Here is a 19,024-nt window from a genome sequence, read left to right as displayed (position 1 = left end):
AATGTATAATTGTCTGTCTTGAATGTCTTTTTGAAACAGAATTTTACTAACAGAACTATGTAAAAAATTAGTAAGTATATATCACCAAGTATTGAAATATTCTCTTATAAGAAACCAAATGAGAAAATGATTTGTTTGCAACAAAGATGTGAGAAATTATTGAGATACAATATCACATTTTAAAAAAAGAAACTGCCTTTCTCAAACAGTATGTTATAAAATTTAAGGTGGTAAGGAACTCTATAGAAATTTCAACATTATATTTTAAATTTTTGGATCTTTAACTTTTTCATCATTTATTCCAAAGTTAATAGTGAACAAGACCTTGGAACACAAGATCCTTACTGACTAAAGTCAACATCAGTTGGAGGGGTTTTTGTGAGAAATTACAAACACATCTGTTTCTTTCTGTGACAATCCAACTATTTCAACTTGAAAATGCCCCTCCAAAAATGTATGCATGTTCTAGAGGAGCATTCTTACGTTCCAATTTTCATGTAAAGAAAGCCACGATCACCCCATAAGCAAATCAGTTAATTAACGTGGAATCTTTTTCTCTTTAAAAATAGCTTTAACATAGTACAACTGACAGATGAACAATGTAAATATTTGGTACACAGGTGATTTGTAATAGTATGCAGCACCATCTCCTCCATCAACATAATCATTCAATTACTTCACAAGGATTTTCTGCTCCTTTACAGTCAGCACCTCTCCATTCCAGCCAGGAAAACCTCAAAGGGACTTTTATACTTCCTGTGGATTAATTTCAATGGCCCTAGACATTTGTACATATGAAATACAAGTATCGTATTTTGAACCTTAAAATTTTTTACCCATGCTGTTTTGCGTAATAGGGCATTTCTTATTTTTATTCCATTGTTAAGATTATTTCCATTGAAATATTGCTGTCTCTCCTAATTGCCGAAACTCTTTTTGCTTCCTTTTAATGCAGAACATGTCAGTATTATCTGTCTTCTGTGTTCACTCTTGCTCTATCCACTTCCTCATTTGTTTTTTGATAAGCGATTCTGGTTCACGCCTACATTCCAAATCTCAACTAAATGCATTATTTCCAAGAGATGTTTGGGTTTTTTTCCTTTTAACTTGTTTTATGTTTCTTCACAAATGGTGAAAAATACTAAAGTACAGACAAGGAATAATCATAATGTTATAGCCAACATTATAAATATGGAATTATAAATTTAAAACATTTTCTAGTTTAGAAACTAACTCTGGTAGTCAATGCAGCTCTGCGGGGTCTCTGGTCTAGCAGGCCGCTGGCTGCGCCTGACAGTGCTCACATTTATGCATTTTTCCAGGTTCTCCACCTCCACTTCTTCCTCCTGTTTCTTCCATCAGAAGTCCAGGCACACCCCTCCCCGAACGCCTCGTCTTCCTCCGCCAAAACCACCTTGGACCATGCCACAGCCACCACGGAAGCACTATGTCTCCATTATGGCCACCTCTGAACATTCCACCAGGACCACCGCTGTCCATGAGGCCATCTCTTCCTCCCCACATGCCATCCGTGCCACTTCTCCCACGATCACCACCCGGGGGTGGGTAGGGTGGCGGGAGGAAGCCTTCAGGTTTCAGGGCCTTACACTGGTTGCATTGTGTTCTTCAGGTGAAGTTCTGGTTTCCACAACCCGGATTGGGACACTGCGAATCTCCAGCTCGATGTTAGACGTTTCCTCCTTCAGAGGGGTTTCTTGGGAATCTCCGAGGCCTTTTGGAGGGAAGCCTTTTGGAGGGAAGTCTCACCTGTCTGTTCTGCAGCCTCCTATGTGACATGTGGGTCCCCCAGGACCTCTGGGCCACCTGCACCTCCAAGGAATGGTTTTGGCACCCTTCTGCCCTCGTGGGGTGACATGCTGCCTCACATACTGTTCATTGGAGGCTTCTTCTGAGCAAGGGAGACTTTAAGTTTGCTTCCTTGAAAATCTTTCCAGTCAAACCACTCCATAGCAGCCTTGGAAGTCTGTGGATTTTCCTAGGACACCGTGGCATCACCTTTGGGCTTTTCTGTTTCCTCATACAGGTAGATGTGGATCATTGGTTGCCCATTTCTCTTGTTAATCTTAACAACCCCACATTGCTTAAAGAAGTCTGCCAGGTCATCGAGTGTTACATTGTCATTTAATCCTTGTACATAAATTGCACTGTTGTCAGATCTTTCCTCAGGATGTATGGGAGGGCCTAGATCAAGATCTGGTCCTTCTTCTGTGGATCCACCAGCTTACCGAAGCCACCTATTCTCCATCTCTGCCCATTCCACTGTGTCCCCCTTTGTTGGGAGCCGTGGCACTGTCAAGTCATCAGACGCGGTGATTGCGAGGCCTGTAGGAAAGTACAAAAGCCTGAGCTAGATTACCCCTCTCATCGAGCCCGCCTGTGTGGCGTCTGTTTCCTGCTTCCTGATCCCTATCACCCCACTAAGTTCCCGCCTCGCAGGGTAGTCTGCCTAGCTACTAATGTTGCTAGCCAATCAGCTTACGCGACCCGCCTTGATTTGATTGGAGGCCACAATCCTATATATAGCCAGTACCTCCACCCCTGGAGGAGAGAAGCACGGAAGGAGCCGCGGAGAGCGGACCGGTAGAGGCTTCGGAGTGAAGCACGGAAGGAGCCTCGGGGAGCGGACCAACAGAGGCTTCGGCCGGGACGAGTCCCGGGGTAGACTGTGAAGGAGGAGAGAAATAAAAGGCCTTGAGGCCCTCGTCCTTTTTTCTAGGGCCAGGAATGAACCGGACGGAACCTGGTTGCACATAGGCATGCACTCATTTCTCTCCACGAATCCCCTCGGAGAGAAATTTATCTAACAATCCAGCGGCTTTCGAGCAGAACGGGGTAGGGCCTGGCTTAGGTTGAGTCGTGCTGGGGAGGCACGCTCTTACCCGTCATTGACTCACCCACCCTGCTACATGTTGTTGTCTAGGGAGGAGAATGTGGGAAGCCTGTCACTTTTAAACGCGGTCGTAGGCCATGCGAGCGAGCCATGTGTATACAAGGGTAGCACATAGGGGAGCAAGCCGTTCCAGGCCCCCAAAAAGGGATTGTCCTGCAGTTCTTTTAGGGCTCATCTTGTTGTTGGGTCTGCGGTTGGCCTCTGGTGGAACAGGCCTGATCTTCAGTCGAGGGACTTGTCGCACACGTCAACCTCTCTGGGACCCACAGTGGTTCTCGTCCCGGTCCCTGCGGAAAGACACAAACCGCACCTCAGCTTCCTCTTTTGTATCTCTGCCCTCCTTGACGGACCCTTCTCGGGAGCTTCCTGACTGTGCCTGTTCAAACACCTTGCGTACTTCTACAAGTTCTTGAGAGCTCCCCCCGTAACTACCCTCACTCTTTAGGCACGCGTGTTCCCAGGAGGGTAGGTTTACATGCCCTGTAGGCAGAAACCAGGGAGCAAAGCTGTCAATTTATGCAAGGAAATTTTCTAGAGTCTTACGCCCCACCTTGAGGTCCTTGGACTTTAGGAGTCTCCGAAGGACCAACACCAAGGCTGTGTATTCCCATTTTTAATATATCTTCTGTTATTTTTACTTCTATGTTTATGTTTTACACTCTTTTATTACCTTAAGTTCTGGTGTTATGTTTCATACTCACCGCGTGAGGCCCAAGAAACCCGCCACTTACGCGTGAGGTTGAGAGGAGTCTAAAAACCCTGTAGGTGCACGCCACCCAGGGCCCAGGCTTATCCCCTACTCACCTGTCCTGTAGCTCTGTGTCGAAGGACTTTATCCACCGCCTCGTCTCAGGGCTGATCAGTTCCTCGTACGGGCCACCAGATGTCGGTGTCGCTCCCGGCCGGCAGGAAGAACACACGACAAAATCTGGCGGTGGCGAAGTATTCTATTTTATTTCTCTCCTCCTTCACAGTCTACCCCGGGACTCGTCCCGGCCGAAGCCTCTGTTGGTCCGCTCCCCGAAGCTCCTTCCGTGCTTCGCTCCGAAGCCTCTACCGGTCCGCTCTCCGCGGCTCCTTCCGTGCTTCTCTCCTCCAGGGGTGGAGGTACTGGCTATATATAGGATTGTGGCCTCCAATCAAATCAAGGCGGGTCGCGTAAGCTGATTGGCTAGCAACATTAGTAGCTAGGCAGACTACCCTGCGAGGCGGGAACTTAGTGGGGTGATAGGGATCAGGAAGCAGGAAACAGATGCCACACAGGCGGGCTCGATGAGAGGGGTAATCTAGCTCAGGCTTTTGTACTTTCCTACAGGCCTCGCAATCACCGCGTCTGATGACTTGACAGTGCCACGGCTCCCAACACCCCTTCCCATCCATCTCTGCTCATGCTTCCATGAGCAAATCCTCCTCTTTCCCTGCCTGGTTATCAGGGCCACTCATGCTCCAATTCTCTCCTGATTTGGAAAATCCATGCCTGCCCATAAACACTCACGCTACTGGAGTGGTCCTGTCAGAATGAACTCTGCTGCCTGTAACTGCTGCTCTGTCGGCTATATTGACTTGGATGCTAGCTGCAGGATCCAGCCTGGGCAGAGGGTGATAACTATTGGGAGGCTGTTGCCAATGGCTGCTTTGTTGACCATAGCTACTCTGCTGTCCTTAGGTGTTCGGCTGCCCACAGGTGTTCTGGTGAGAGTTCTGCTTTGATCACAACTAGTCAGCTGTCTAGAGGAATAGCTAGTAGGAGGATAAGATGGAGGTATGGAGACTGGCTGTGTTGGGTAGCTTCCAGGAACCTGAGGATAACTATAGTTACTCTGTCCTTTTCCTAGGCTGGACTGGTTATAACCCTCTGTGCTAGCCTGATGTTGATTAGTCTCAGTAGGTTTGTTACTATCCTTTGGTCTTGCAGTGTAGTAGCTGCTGGATGCTGCCCATAGGCTGGGTAAGCAGGCTGAGTGCTGTACGCATACTGAGCTTTGTAAGAGGCCTCTGTGTTGTGACTGCAGCAATGGTGTGTTGTAAGTACCAGTGCCATAACCCTGGACAAGTTGGCTGTACTCCTGGAGGGCAGCAGAGGTAGTATAATCAGTGGGAGGCTGTACATGAGAAGTTGTATATGCAGTCTGAAAATAGGTGGCAATGATCTGAGCCTAGGTATAGCTGACATCAATAGGCTGTCTATAGGTTCCATAGCTTTGTTGCCCATAAACCTGGGTGGTCTGTGCACATCCTTGAGTTGGCTGGATGATATAAACACTGTAGCTCTGCTGGGCTGCAGCTTGACTGTAGCTACTATAGTCCATGGATACCATTTTCTCTCCTTCCTCCTCATTCTGTCAATATCTGTCACCCTCTTACTTTCCCTCTCGAAGAGATGTTTCTGAACGGAGCTTCTTTAACTATATAACTACTTAATTTCTTATTTATGAAATGGGCAGAGCCATCCCAGTGCTTTCTCCCCTCAAGTAATACAAATTTGTAATCTTTGTGACTGAGATCAACTACATTGAAATTAATCTACAGTTTAAAAAAGGTCTCACTGTGTTGGGAGCCGCAGCCCCGAGCCCGGTCGCCTCACTTGGCGGACGTGAGGCCTGTAGTAAAGAGTGAGGCCTGAGGTAGATTACCCCTCCCATCGAATATGTTAGTTTCCTGCTTACCGCGTAAACAACCCGCTCAACAATATAGTCTGCCTGGCAACTGATGATGTTAGCCAATCAGCTTGCCTTGCTTACTTTAACATGATTGGACACTGTACCCGTATATATACCGGTGCCACCCCTGGGCGGAAGTAGAAGCCAGATAGAAGCCCGGAAGTAGAAGCCCAAAAGGAGCCGCGGAGAGCGGACCGGTAGAGGCTTTGGGGCAGGCTGAAGCACAAAAGGAGCCGCGGGGAGCGGACCAAAGGAGGCTTCAGCTGGGAGAACCCAGGGCAGGCTGTACGGAGAAGGAAAATAAAAAGAAAAGGTTGTCCACTACCAGACTGTGTCGTGTGTCCTTCCTGCCGGCCGGGAGCGGACATCGACATTTGGAGGCCCGCCCGGGGACTGATCACCCCCGCGACGTGAAGTGGACAACGCTCCAGTACAGAGCTGCGAGACAGGTGAGTTGGGGATAAGCCTGGGCTCTGGGTGGCGCGCACCTACAGGGCTTTTAGACTCCCCTCAGGCTCACGCGTAAGTGGCGGATTCCTTGGGCCTCACGCGGTGAGTAACATATTAAAAAATGGGAAACATGCTAGGTAGCGGCACTAAGAGCGAGGGTGGTTGTGGAGAAAGCTCTCAAGAGCTTACAAAAGTACGCAGGGTATCTGAGCAAGCCCAGTCAGGGAGCTCCCGAGAGGTGTCTGTCAAGGGGAGCAAGGATGCTAAGGAGGAGGACGGGGCTCTAGCCTCGGAGTCGTCTGACTCCGAGGACGAGGGAAAGTTGAATGGCAGGGAGGCCAAAGAGACCAGCTGTCAGGAGCCTAAGTCGCTCAATAAGGAGTCGCAGGGTTCTTTTCCAGCGTCACGCCGCGAATTGCGCTCTGCTCAACCTGGTCTGCGGAGGAGTAGAGAGCTCCTGAGTGCGCCCCGGCGCGAGAGGGAGGCGGTCCCTCGCCACGAGGCGGCCGCCTGGGAGCTCCCTCCCCTTTCGCCAGAACAGGAAGTGATGCACGGGCCCCCATTTTCCGCCCAATCACGGCCGCCGTCTTATGCTCCGCCGCCGGCGGGTCGGTATTTTTACAGGCGGCTTTGGCAGGGGGGACGCTTGTCTCATGAGGTACATCCACCTGGGATAGATAGTGGCCCCTACGAGATATTTCCTGTACAAGTAGCTATGGGCCAGGGACGCAATGTATGGGAGCCTTTTGAGATAAAGCAGATTAGAGAACTTAAAAATGCAGTTACAACCTTTGGGCCGACTGCGCCTTACACCATTGCCATGCTGGAGAATCTGTCTTCTGGGCCCCTCACCCCCGCGGACTGGATTCAGCTAGCAAAGGCCTGTCTGCCCTCGGGCAGCTACCTGGATTGGCGAGCCTGGTATGCAGAGTTCTCTGCAGAGCAGGCTGAGAAAAACGCCAATCGAGGAAACCGGGGGTGGAACAAGGAAATGCTTATGGGAGAAGGTCGGCACGCTGATGACCAGACCCAGTTCCCCGGCGCTGTCTATGAGCAAATCAATGCCATAGGACTCCGCGCCTGGAAGCAAGTAAGTGGTGCCGGAACAGCCTCCTTGTGTCTTTCAAAAATAATTCAGGGTACCACAGAGCCATTTGTTGACTTTGTGGCCCGAATGCAAGATGCTGCCGATAAGATATTTTCTGATCCGGGAGTGGCTCGACCGCTGGTAAGGCAGCTGATTTTCGAACAGTGTACAAAGGAGTGCAAAGCAGCGATAGCTCCTCATAAGAACAAGGACCTCAACGCCTGGATTAGGATATGCAGAGAGATAGGGGGGCCGCTCTCCAACTCGGGAGTGGCTGCTCTCCTGGCCGCGGCTGTACAGCAGAGGGGACCTCGCGGGTCAGGAGGGGAATGTAAGGCTAAAGGGTGTTTTGCCTGCGGGGAGCCAGGACACATTAAACGTCATTGCCCAAACAATGCAGATGCTAGGCCTCGTCCTAGGAATAAAAAACCATATGTTTGTGGGCGATGCAAGAAGGGATCACACAAAGCTGAGGAGTGTAGGTCGGTCTTTGATGCTCAGGGCAACCGTATTTGTGGACAAGATGCTAGAGAGCCAAAAAACGGCCAGAGGGGGCCCCCTTCACAGACGGGCCCCCGCCCCAGAGACAGGACAGCTCAGGGTGGCAGCCTTCAACAAGGGCCACCCCTGGGTCAGCAGGTGTGGACCTCAGTGTCGCCTCCAGACTTATATGGGTGTTCATCTTGTCATTTGTCACTCAGCACCCTATAATTTTTCCAAAGGTTACTGCCTCTGAGCCATTAGTCCCAGCAACTACAATATACACAGATGGCTCCAAGACGGGGATAGGCGCCTATGTGATCCTAGGCAAGCCCCCGGTTACCATACAATTTGAACCAGATCAGCCTCAGGTGGTGGAACTGCAGATCGTTAAAATGATTCTTGAACGGTTCTCAGAGGCCATTAACATTGTCTCCGATTCTAGGTATGTGGTCAATGCTATGCAAGTGCTTGAGACTGCCGGTTTAATTAGATCCACTTCCACAGTGGCTGGGCTGTTCCTGTCTATCCAGACATTGCTTCAGAACAGACACCATAAGGTCTTCACCACCCACATAAGAGCACATACATCCCTGCCAGGGCCTATGGCACAGGGGAATGCGGCTGCTGACACTGCCACTCGCCCGTTATGGATTTTTACCTTACTAACACCAATCGAGCGAGCCCGTGCCTTCCATGATAAATTTCATGTTAATGCCAGCACACTAGCAAACCATTTCCATGTTTCCAGAGCAGATGCACGAGATATCGTGCGACTATGTGACTCCTGTGCCACATACAAACCTGCCATACCGATGGGAGTAAACCCTCGAGGTTTGATCCCTGGTGATGTTTGGCAGATGGACATCACACATATACAGGAGTTTGGGACTCTTAAATATGTTCATGTTTCCACAGACACCTGTTCTCACGTCATATTTGCAACAGCAGAAACAGGTGAAAAAGTGTCTAATGTGATCAATCATTGCCTGGCGGCTTGGGCCGCATGGGGCAAACCAAAGATATTAAAAACTGATAATGGACCAGCCTATATAGGCAAAGCTTTCAATGAGTTCTGCAAAATGATGGAGGTTCAATTAAAACATGGTATCCCATACAATCCCCAAGGTCAAGGAATCATTGAGAGGGCTCATAGAAGCCTCAAAGAAATTTTACAAAAACAAAAAGGGGGAGTAGGCCAAGGCCTGGCCCCAAAGGCACGATTATCCATGGCACTATTCACACACAATTTTTTAAATTTAAATAATGATAATCGCTCCCCAGCTGTGGAGCACTGCAACCCTTCCCCCAACCATAAAGGGTGGGTGAAGTGGAAAGATGTCCTGACAGGACAATGGATGGGCCCGGATCCAGTGGTCAGCTGGAACCGAGGCGCGGTTTGTGTTTTCCCACAGGAATCGGGACGAGAACCACTGTGGGTACCGGAGAGACTGACACGGGCAACAAAGCCCTCGACTAAAGATCAGACCTGCCCTACTGGAGATCCATCACAGACCAACCAACAAGATGAATAGAAATAGCGGTAGCCCGAAATGGACAAGAAGATCCTCAGGCATATGCATGGCTTGCTCAATTGGCCCATGACCGAGTCTAGATATGGCGGGCATCCCTCATTCTCCTCCATAAGGTGACAATACACAGCAGGGTAGGTGAGTCAATGACGGGTAAGAGCGTGCCTCCCCAGCACGACTCGACCTAAGCCAGGCCCTACCCCATCCTGCACGTAAGCCGCTGGACTGTTAGATGCTGGTCTAAATTTCTCTCCGAGGGGATTTCTTTACGGAGAGAAAATGAGTGCAAGCTTGTGTGCATCCAGGTTCCGTCCAGTTTGTGCCTGGCCCTAGAAAAAGGACGAGGGCCTCAGGGCCTTGGCAGACCATGGGACGGCCGACCAGGGTCTAAGCCAAGGACCTACGGTGGGCCTACACATAGGGCATAAGCCTCTGCACCCAGTCCAGGAAGGGCTACGATGCGCACATTCATAAAAAATAAAAAAGGGGGAGATGTTGGGAGCCGCAGCCCCGAGCCCGGTCGCCTCACTTGGCGGACGTGAGGCCTGTAGTAAAGAGTGAGGCCTGAGGTAGATTACCCCTCCCATCGAATATGTTAGTTTCCTGCTTACCGCGTAAACAACCCGCTCAACAATATAGTCTGCCTGGCAACTGATGATGTTAGCCAATCAGCTTGCCTTGCTTACTTTAACATGATTGGACACTGTACCCGTATATATACCGGTGCCACCCCTGGGCGGAAGTAGAAGCCAGATAGAAGCCCGGAAGTAGAAGCCCAAAAGGAGCCGCGGAGAGCGGACCGGTAGAGGCTTTGGGGCAGGCTGAAGCACAAAAGGAGCCGCGGGGAGCGGACCAAAGGAGGCTTCAGCTGGGAGAACCCAGGGCAGGCTGTACGGAGAAGGAAAATAAAAAGAAAAGGTTGTCCACTACCAGACTGTGTCGTGTGTCCTTCCTGCCGGCCGGGAGCGGACATCGACATCACTGGGCTTTTTCTAGTTGGAGTGGAGGTGATGGCTGATTATAAAGGGGGAAGAATGGCTGTGAAGTGTTTTGAGAGAAACCAAAAAACCATTCTTACTAGAACATATTCATTACTTCAATAGTGCCTTAGAATAAAGTAAGTGTGTATAGAAGAAACTCATTTGTTGACCACAAAGCAAACCCTCCCTGTGAACAAGTGCCATGTGAGGGCTGCTGCAGGCAAGTGGACAACCCGACCCAAGCCTTTTCAGAGTCAGTGCCATTTTCAGACTTCAGGGGGGAAGAAAACAAGGATTCACCAGGAAGCAAGCCCTCCCTGAGAACCAGCGCCATGCCCTGGCCACCGCCAGCAGTGGGACAGCCATACCCCAGTCCCTTCTGGTAGGGGCTGGCAAATGGGAAAGGTCAATTCCCCCACCCAACTACTCCACCCCATCAAACCCCTCCCCTGCTTCCTGTGAATGACCAGCTGATTCAGAGGTACACAGGCTGCAATGATAGCTGTGGAGGTGAAATGCAATTTGATGCTTGTTGTGTTTGGTGTTTCATTGACCTTTCAGTGACTTTTCAGTGGTCTGATCTATTCAAAGAATAGCAGTAAGCAGTGTGGCATCTAGCAGGGATCTCTTTCTGAAGATAGTTGCTGTTATTGATTCCCTATTATCATGTTTTGAAATCTGGTATCATTTTCATTCTTTTGTTGTGATGGTTTTGTTCTGTTTTGTTTTGTTTGAGTTTGTTATATCTGATGGCATGAGCAGCCATTTCAAGGAGAGCAAAATATATTATGGTAGGCATTTTGGGTTTGCTTTTGTCTTCTTTTAAAGTCCTTTATTGCATTCATTATTTTGTTTTTATGGTTCTATTATGTTCTGTTTGATTTTCAGTGTCTGAAGGTATCTGCAGCTGTTTTGAAGACAAGAAGAAGCATTATGGTAACTATTGTTGATTTTGTATTGTTTTGAACTCCTGTATCACTTACACTAGCTTGCTTTGATTGGTTTTGTTCTGTTTTATTTTCCTTGGTTTTATCCTCTTTAAAATAAAAAAAGAGAAGTTCATTTGTTAAATGACAAATTCTTGACTGATGAATACTGTGCTCTGCAGAAGTTGTGTGGAAGTCTTAAAAATGAAGAAACTATTTCATAGATTCTTTTAGAGCTTTAACTGTCACAAGGCTACATCTTTATAGACCCAAATTGCATTCTTGATTTATTAACTCTCCAGGCATGGTGTGGTTCAGTTAGCAACTACTGAGGAACTAGCCTTCTTCCTTAGTCTGGTTTTCCAGTGTTCCTAGAAAGTAAGCCAATATTTGCTAGGTGTAACAAAAGAGCAATCAGGTGACGTGTGGTGTGGTCTTAGCTCTCGCTTTTGCTTTCTGTGTGATTGGAGAAGCTTCTTCTCTTCCATGCTCCAACAATTATGTCACCATTCCCTCACCTCTCTAAGTATATTTAAGGCCACTAATTCATGAATCCCTGCCCTTCTGTATCCCCTCTGTTGTGGGAACTGATAAGTATTCCTTATGAGGAGACTAGTTTGGATTGATCAAATGGATAAAATAACAAAGAAGCTTAAAGCATAGGAATCAGCATTTGCAAATACTCAAACTATGAAGTTCTGGAAGACACAGAAAAATGTAATCATCAGAGGCAAATGATGCTACAGAGAAAAGTACAGACTGCGTTTCAGAGGTTTAGGTTTTAGCTTACAGAACACTGTGTTTTGCATAAAGGATTCTAGGAAAAGTTAAACTAAGTGTTTCACTGTTGTACGTTTTAGGGAAAAAAACTGCAAAAGAATAAAAAAAAATCCTGGCTCAAAAATCAAGTAAGCAAAACCACTGCAACTGTTTTAAAGATGCTATAAAAAAACATTAAAAATAAGGAGAAGGTAAGAAGGGCAGGCAGGATTCCCATCTCTCCTCCTCCTTTCCTCTTCCTCCTTCTTCTGCTCCTCCTTCCCTCCTATCTCTCCCTTCTTGATTTTTCCAATTTCTTTTAATTGCACATGCATAAAACAAAGGAGTGTTAAGACCTACCACACGCATAATAAGAAAGAAATTTCTTTCCTTAAATATGTTTGGAATCTAGGTTAAAAATCAAGGAAGAAGTTCTAAAGTAGCATTCACTATGACTCATTTCTATTTGCAGATTTAATACTCTTAACTTATAAATCCTGGGCTGTTCTATAATTGCTGCCCATGGGTGAAACAGGAAACAGCCCAATTTCATTAGTGTAATTTAGGAAAACATATGTGTCTGTTCTTTACAGCTACCTTGTATCTTTTGTAATGGTTTTTGTGTTTATTGTAGCCTGAACTAATTCCATGGACCTAAGCAATTCTTGCCTTTCTACCTTCCATTTGAAGCTTTTCTAGTTCCAAGCTCATAAAATCAAATGTTACACCAGTGTCAGCTACTCCAGTTTGGCTTCATCCACATTTTCTCTTCTGATTAGAAGTGTTTACTAAATGTAGCCATCTACTCTCTACATCCATGCCATTTTGCTCCAATTATTGGCAGCCAAGCTTAGAAAGGCTGTAACAAACTGTGCTGAGAGTGAGCTTTATCCCCTGAATTCCCACCTGCCTCAAGCAGCTCATCCCTTAGACCTACTGTGAGCTTGTACTATGCTAACACTGGCTCAGGATAACATAAGGCTCTCTCTGCGATCATTTTGTATCTTCTCAGTGATTGGAATGCAAATATTTGTCATTACATCAACAGATATCATCAAAGTACGGTAGCTACCCTATGGAGACTGCACAGAGTATTTAGCACATATGTCTGTACAGTTGTGTCAACCTACACCTGGTCGGTTTCCATGCGCTACTCTTTTTTCTTCTATTAATTTAGTTGCCATATGACTGAGAATGTTCTTATCATTCTGATCAGTATCTAATGCTAGTGTCTTCCATTTTCAAATTCATATAATAGTTTTATCTTTAGAGCACAAATTAATTCTTTTATCATCCTCTACCTCTCCCTGTCTCTCGATCCTGCTCTCATTTAGAAGAGATCTGTCTATGTACTTCCTACTACATGACCTGTATTTTGCTCTTTATTTATAATGTGAGTTTCTCATATAAGAGAAAACATGCAATATTTAAACTTGCATGTCTGATTTGTTTCACTTAACATTATGGTTTCTAGGTACCTAAATTTTCACAGAAATGACTCAAGTTTATTTTTCTTCATGGCAGAACAGTATTCCATTGTATATAGATAGCACATTTTATTTATCCATTCTTCTGTTGATGGATATATAGGCTGCTTACAAAATTTATCTATTGTGAATTGTGCTTAAATTGACATGGGATTGCATGTATCACAGTAATACAAGATCTTTAACTGTTTTGGGGAAGATACCTCGAAGGGGAATAGCTGGGGAAATAGAATTCCTATATTCTAGATTCTAAGGAATCTCTGTTGACATTTTTATGAGCTATAATGCCTAATACAATAAAATGCTTTGTAAATAGATGCTGTGCAATATTTCCCAGGGGAATAATAAGAATGAAAAACGTTTTCTATACATGTTTACACAGGTTCAATTGTTTTCCAAATATTGCCCATTTGTAATTGGTTGACTTCACTGATATAGAACACTTGGATAAGGAGGGCCTATTCTTTATGTCTGATTTTCTTTCTTTGTATTTTAACTTTATCTGTAGATAATGGACACATGAGATAGGAGACAAAACCCTTCAGAGATTCTATAGACACACCTTATATTGAAGGAGAGAGGGAGAGAGGAGAGAGAGAGAGAGAGAGAGAGAGAGAGAGAGAGAGAGAGAGAGAGAGAATTTTTCTTTGTTCATAGCCCCAGGGAGATCCACATCTTACTGATTAACTCCCAGCTCAATTCCAATTTATTATAAACTTCATGGCTCCAGAACTGTGTACTCTCCCTGCTAGTAAAGATAGAGAAGACTCCTATTTCCACATGAAACTGGTAAGAGCATACAGAGATGAGTGCATTCTGTTGACTTTGTGTTTCATTGTCAGTTATTCACAGATATTCAAACAGGCTTACAGAAAATCAGTCAACATTGCACTCTACACTATACTTGTAATCCAAATAGTAATATCTAAAAATTTATGGTTAAGTATGTTCATGATTTTTCTTGATACGATTAAACTCAGAGGGCTGTAGTTTTAAAAGAAACTACAGAAAATAGCATAAAAAGAATGATAAGATAAAACATATTACAAGATATTTACTTCCACAAAGTAAACTTCACACCTATTATTTAAAAAACATTATAGAAAGGTACTAAGAGTATAAAAAGTATTATTGCTATCATTTGTTTTCCTAGAATTTATTTTAGCAATGAAAATTACTCCTAAGTTTTAGAGATTAATTAAATGCTCCATCATATATCTATATATCTAGGGCACCTGCCACTGTCAGTTTCTGTGTAGTGAAAACCTTTGCATGTCCTCAAGATGGTATCCAACATTTCATAATTCTTCAATAACAGTACATTACTCTTTACTGATTCAGAGACATTTGTTGATAATTCTTTCATGCATCTCTTCATTAAGCTGCCTATTTGCCACTCTCTACTGCCAATGGAAATGTTATCCCTGTCTATTTGAGATTAATTACTGTCATGATCCATGTTCAATAACTTACTACTTTTTAAAGGAAACTTATCAATTAGTCCCTCTCATTCCACATATTCTAGTGTATTTTATATCTGTTGATAAATTTATCTATTTTTCTGAGATTTTTATATTTCAAACATTTTTAGCACTATACAATTCTTTAATCTTAGTATATCTCCCAACCTTCATTTCCAATTTTCTAGAAATAAAATATACTGTATCTTTATTTTTGCTTTTCCATTATTAGTCAAGTCACTGTGGCAGGTTGAAATTTTGCTCCCTCAAGTTCAACAGCATTTTCTAGGAACACAAATATATTTTAATTAAATTTGAATTTTTTAACTTTTACCAGTCTTGACTGTTCAGTAAATGTGATACTGTCATTCAGGTAAAATCCAGTCACGACTTCACATTGTCTGATTTCTGTGGCTCCCATACAATTGTCTGCTTTCATCATTCTTAGTGGATTGTGCTTCTTTCAAAAATCTGTTGCAGAGCAAAGTCTTCATTGACTTCTCTTATAAATCTCTGTGTTTGTTCACCAATACTCTGATTAAAGTGATATCTATGGAAAGATAACTTTCAAATCTATATTACTAGAAAATGGGAACATCTGTGCCTAAAAATTTACACACAGGCCCTGCTGGCTTACTCAAATCTTTCAATTGGTTTATTTTTCTCATTTCAGAGCACAGTATATTCAAAACTAAATACACTGATTTTTAATTAATTTTCTTGGTACACTTTTGATATACACAATGACAACATTCATCACATTCATCATGAATAATTGGTACCTGCACAAAATTTATCTTCATTTACTCCCAATTTCCCTCTCTTCCCTTCAACCTTTCTTCCCTTCCAACTTACAAAAAGCTTTGTTTCTAAATTTTTCTTCTATTCTCTTCTTCGGTGTTTTTGTTCCTTCCCTTTCCATTTCCCTACCTCATTCTCCCTCCTGTTTCAACATCCTCCACTTCCCAGTATGTTTTCCTTCATATTGTCTGATGGAGACAAAATGTTAAAAAAAATTATCATCAAAATGCAATATTAACTAAATATATCTTCCTTGGCTTCAAGATAAAACCCCTACATCTTCAATAAATGTCTCTGAGAACAGTAAGTAAATATTACAAATTTATTTAAAGGTTTATTTCAAAGGTAGAGACATTATATGTTACATTGAAAAACTCTCCTATTACAATCAGTGAATATGTTTTCTACAGTACACTCATTTGTTTCTTCTACAGGATGTCAACATTCTGAAGACAAATGCCATAGATCCAGGTCAACATGACAACACTAAGTAATCTGACATCTAAATCTCCAGCCTTCTTGCTTACTGCCCTCCCTGGCTTCCAGGCTGCCCATGGCTGGATCTCCATTCCGTTTTGTGGTCTTTATGCTGTTGCCCTCTCTGGGAACAGCATGATCCTCTCCATCGTCATCACCCAGCACAGTCTCCATGAGCCCATGTACTATCTCCTCTCCATACTGTCAGCCACGGATCTGGGCCTGACTGTTTCTACAATGTCTACAACTTTGGGTGTGCTGTGGTTTGATGCAATAGAAATCACTCTAGATGCTTGCATCATCCAGATGTTTTTCCTTCATGGATTCACTGCAACAGAATCTGGGGTGCTAGTGGCTATGGCTTTTGATCGCTATGTGGCAGTCTGTAACCCTCTCAGATATACTACAATTCTCACTAATTACAGAATTATTCAGATGGGTCTCCTAATGATTTTACGTACTGTTGTCTTGCTACTACCACTGCTTCTGCTCCTTAAGCTTCTGTCTTTCTACCCAGTGAATGTCCTTTCCCACTCCTATTGTTATCATCCAGATGTGATTAAACTAGCACATTCAGACACTCAGGCAAATAGCATCTATGGATTAGTTGGTCTCGTCCTGACCACTGGAATAGACATCCCATGCATCATCCTGTCTTATATCTTGATTATTCACTCTGTCCTCAATATTGCCTCCCCAGAAGAAAGGTACAAAGTCTTCAGCACCTGTGTCTCCCATATTGGAGCAGTTGCTGTATTCTACATCCCCATGATAATCCTGTCTTTTGTTCATCGCTATGGTAGGTCATTTCCCAAAGTGGTCCATTCAGTGATGGCCAATGTTTACTTGATTTTGTCCCCTATGCTCAATCCCATCATCTATAGTGTGAAAACAAAACAGATCCGCAAATCTATACTTAGTTTGCTTCTCACAAGATAGACATTATTACATTGAAGGACTATGTAGCTTATTTTCATTGTTAAAAAGCAATCCAACAAATTAATGTCAAATTATTTTGTATTTATTTAATAACACTGAGTAAATACAACTTTGTTTTTTGTCATAATATTATGATATGTTGCCCTAAGAATTGTAAAATCTCATAAGCAAATTGGAATAATACCATAACAAAATATTTACAATAACATAGCAACTAACATTACCTAACTGCTTTTTACTAAGCATCAAACTAACTTCTTTTAAGACATATTCCAGTGACATTTCAAAATAGCCCAATTGAAAAATAAATATATATATATGGTGATAATTGAAATATATACTGACAAAGAAATTGATATTTGGGGATGTGTAGTCCACACAATTACAATAGATTGTTGCTGAGATTTTAATTCTGGTGTCCTACATTTCAAGTGGCATCCTCTTTACAGTCATAGTGCACACAGTCAAAGCTTCAAAACTAAGTTCTGGATCTCCAAGAATATCTATCACATCTTTAAATGTGTCCTGGCCTTCATAGAGTATATTTTATTTAATTTTTGGATAATGCATAATACAAAATGTAGAACTACAGTTAATGCCATATCAGCATTCCTTATGAGAAATTGAAAACTGAAAACCAGAAATGATAAGGGAGTAGAATGCAAGGAAATTTGAAAAAGAGGTCTTAAGCTTTTTCTGCACAGAGCTTCCTTGTGAACTTTAATAAATCTATTTGTCCTCTACAGAAAAATTGAAAATTAAAGACAGGTACACATGATTTTACATAAAGTTTCATACTTAAAAGATGCCATGCAGGTTTTAGGGCTCCATGATTCCCTTTCCCTGTCAAAATACCAAGGTAACAACTGATGGTTCTCATCTTATAAGCAGTAATACAGAATCAGACCCCAAATGTGTGTTTCCTGAAAAGAGAATGATAGTAACTATATCAGTTACACAGCAAGGCAAATTCATTAAATATCAGTTGCATAAGATGGTAGAAAATTTTCAGGGGAAAATGGATATGGAAGCCTGACAGAATTCATGTGGGAAAGTCATGATAAATAAAAGGGACACTCTAGGAATCTCACAAACACTGGCCTGATGCAGTGTGCTGGACTCGGTACAATGCAGCTTGCAAAGACCAATGTTGTAGGCATTCAATTTGCATTATAGTGCTCAGTGATGTCAAACCAGTACTTAGAGCTACCATAGGGTACTATTTACCACTGGAATTGGTAAACATTACAAATGAGAACTTTCCAATTGATTCTTTTTATTTATACACCTGTAAATACAGTTGTATTTGTGATCTGATATTACAGGAAATACAAATTAAATGATCACTAAATATATTTTCTAGCAGTCAAAAATTATAAAATGCAATATATGAAACAATAACATTGTCAAAAATTATAAAGTAATTTATTTACTGCTCTGATAGTTGATATTTCAAGAGATATGCTTAGTATGTTTTGTTGTCATCTAAAATGAGAGGATTTTAAAAGGTACAGCAAGAAAAGTATTTTGTGTCCAAATTTCCAGTTATATCAGGACTCTAGTCATGTTTGATTAAGAATTACCTATACTTCAGTTTGACCTTACACTAACAAATTTTGTCTCCAATGATCCTGTGCCCAAATAAAGTTACAAATTTTACTGTACTATGGTTAGGCTTTCAACACATAAATTTTTCAACTCACCAAAATATTGTTTAGAAGTACACATGCAGCTTTCCCAACAATGTTGATACCAGTAAGACTCTCCCAGAAATTAAGAGAAAGTAGGACATAAACATAGATGCTCCTCTTCAGCTACAGTTGATTGTACTGAAATGTGACAAAAGCATTAGATGGTAGAGAAAATAACGGAGAGAGCACCTGGTTAGATGTGTAAAAGGAAGTGAAGCAGGCAAACCCTGTCACACTTCCACATGGCAAAAGTAAGCTTTCTCTTCAACATCATGCATAGAAGTCCTCCTGCCTTAATAATGGAACAAACAAAACAACCTTATGATAGATTAGAGGACAGAACATCAAGAATGTATTTGCTCAATTCAGTATGTTATGATTAGC

The 19,024-nt window shown here is 43.3% G+C and overlaps 1 protein-coding gene and 1 pseudogene across 1 annotated transcript; one reads left to right on the top strand and one right to left on the bottom strand.

Annotated features, from left to right (window-relative positions):
- Positions 1–1,269: 1,269 nt before the first annotated feature.
- On the bottom strand, positions 1,270–5,229 carry LOC100725353 (RNA-binding protein EWS-like; annotated as a pseudogene).
- Positions 5,230–16,010: 10,781 nt separating this feature from the next.
- On the top strand, positions 16,011–16,949 carry LOC100730975 (olfactory receptor 51F1-like). The gene has a single exon (XM_003463390.1). The coding sequence runs from the start codon at positions 16,011–16,013 to the stop codon at positions 16,947–16,949; it is 939 nt and encodes a 312-aa protein (XP_003463438.1).
- Positions 16,950–19,024: the final 2,075 nt, after the last annotated feature.

The sequence above is a fragment of the Cavia porcellus genome, unplaced genomic scaffold (genome assembly GCF_034190915.1).
Source record: "Cavia porcellus strain 051 isolate PalLab524CR breed Dunkin Hartley unplaced genomic scaffold, mCavPor4.1 scaffold_9, whole genome shotgun sequence".
Classification (NCBI taxonomy): domain Eukaryota; kingdom Metazoa; phylum Chordata; class Mammalia; order Rodentia; family Caviidae; genus Cavia; species Cavia porcellus.
The sequence above is the reverse complement of the archived record's forward strand: the minus strand, read 5'-3'. Positions and strand labels throughout refer to the sequence as shown.

Coding starts and splice junctions, on each gene's coding strand:
- LOC100730975 (XM_003463390.1), top strand. CDS start 16,011: ATGACAACACTAAGTAATCTGACATCTAAATCTCCAGCCTTCTTGCTT.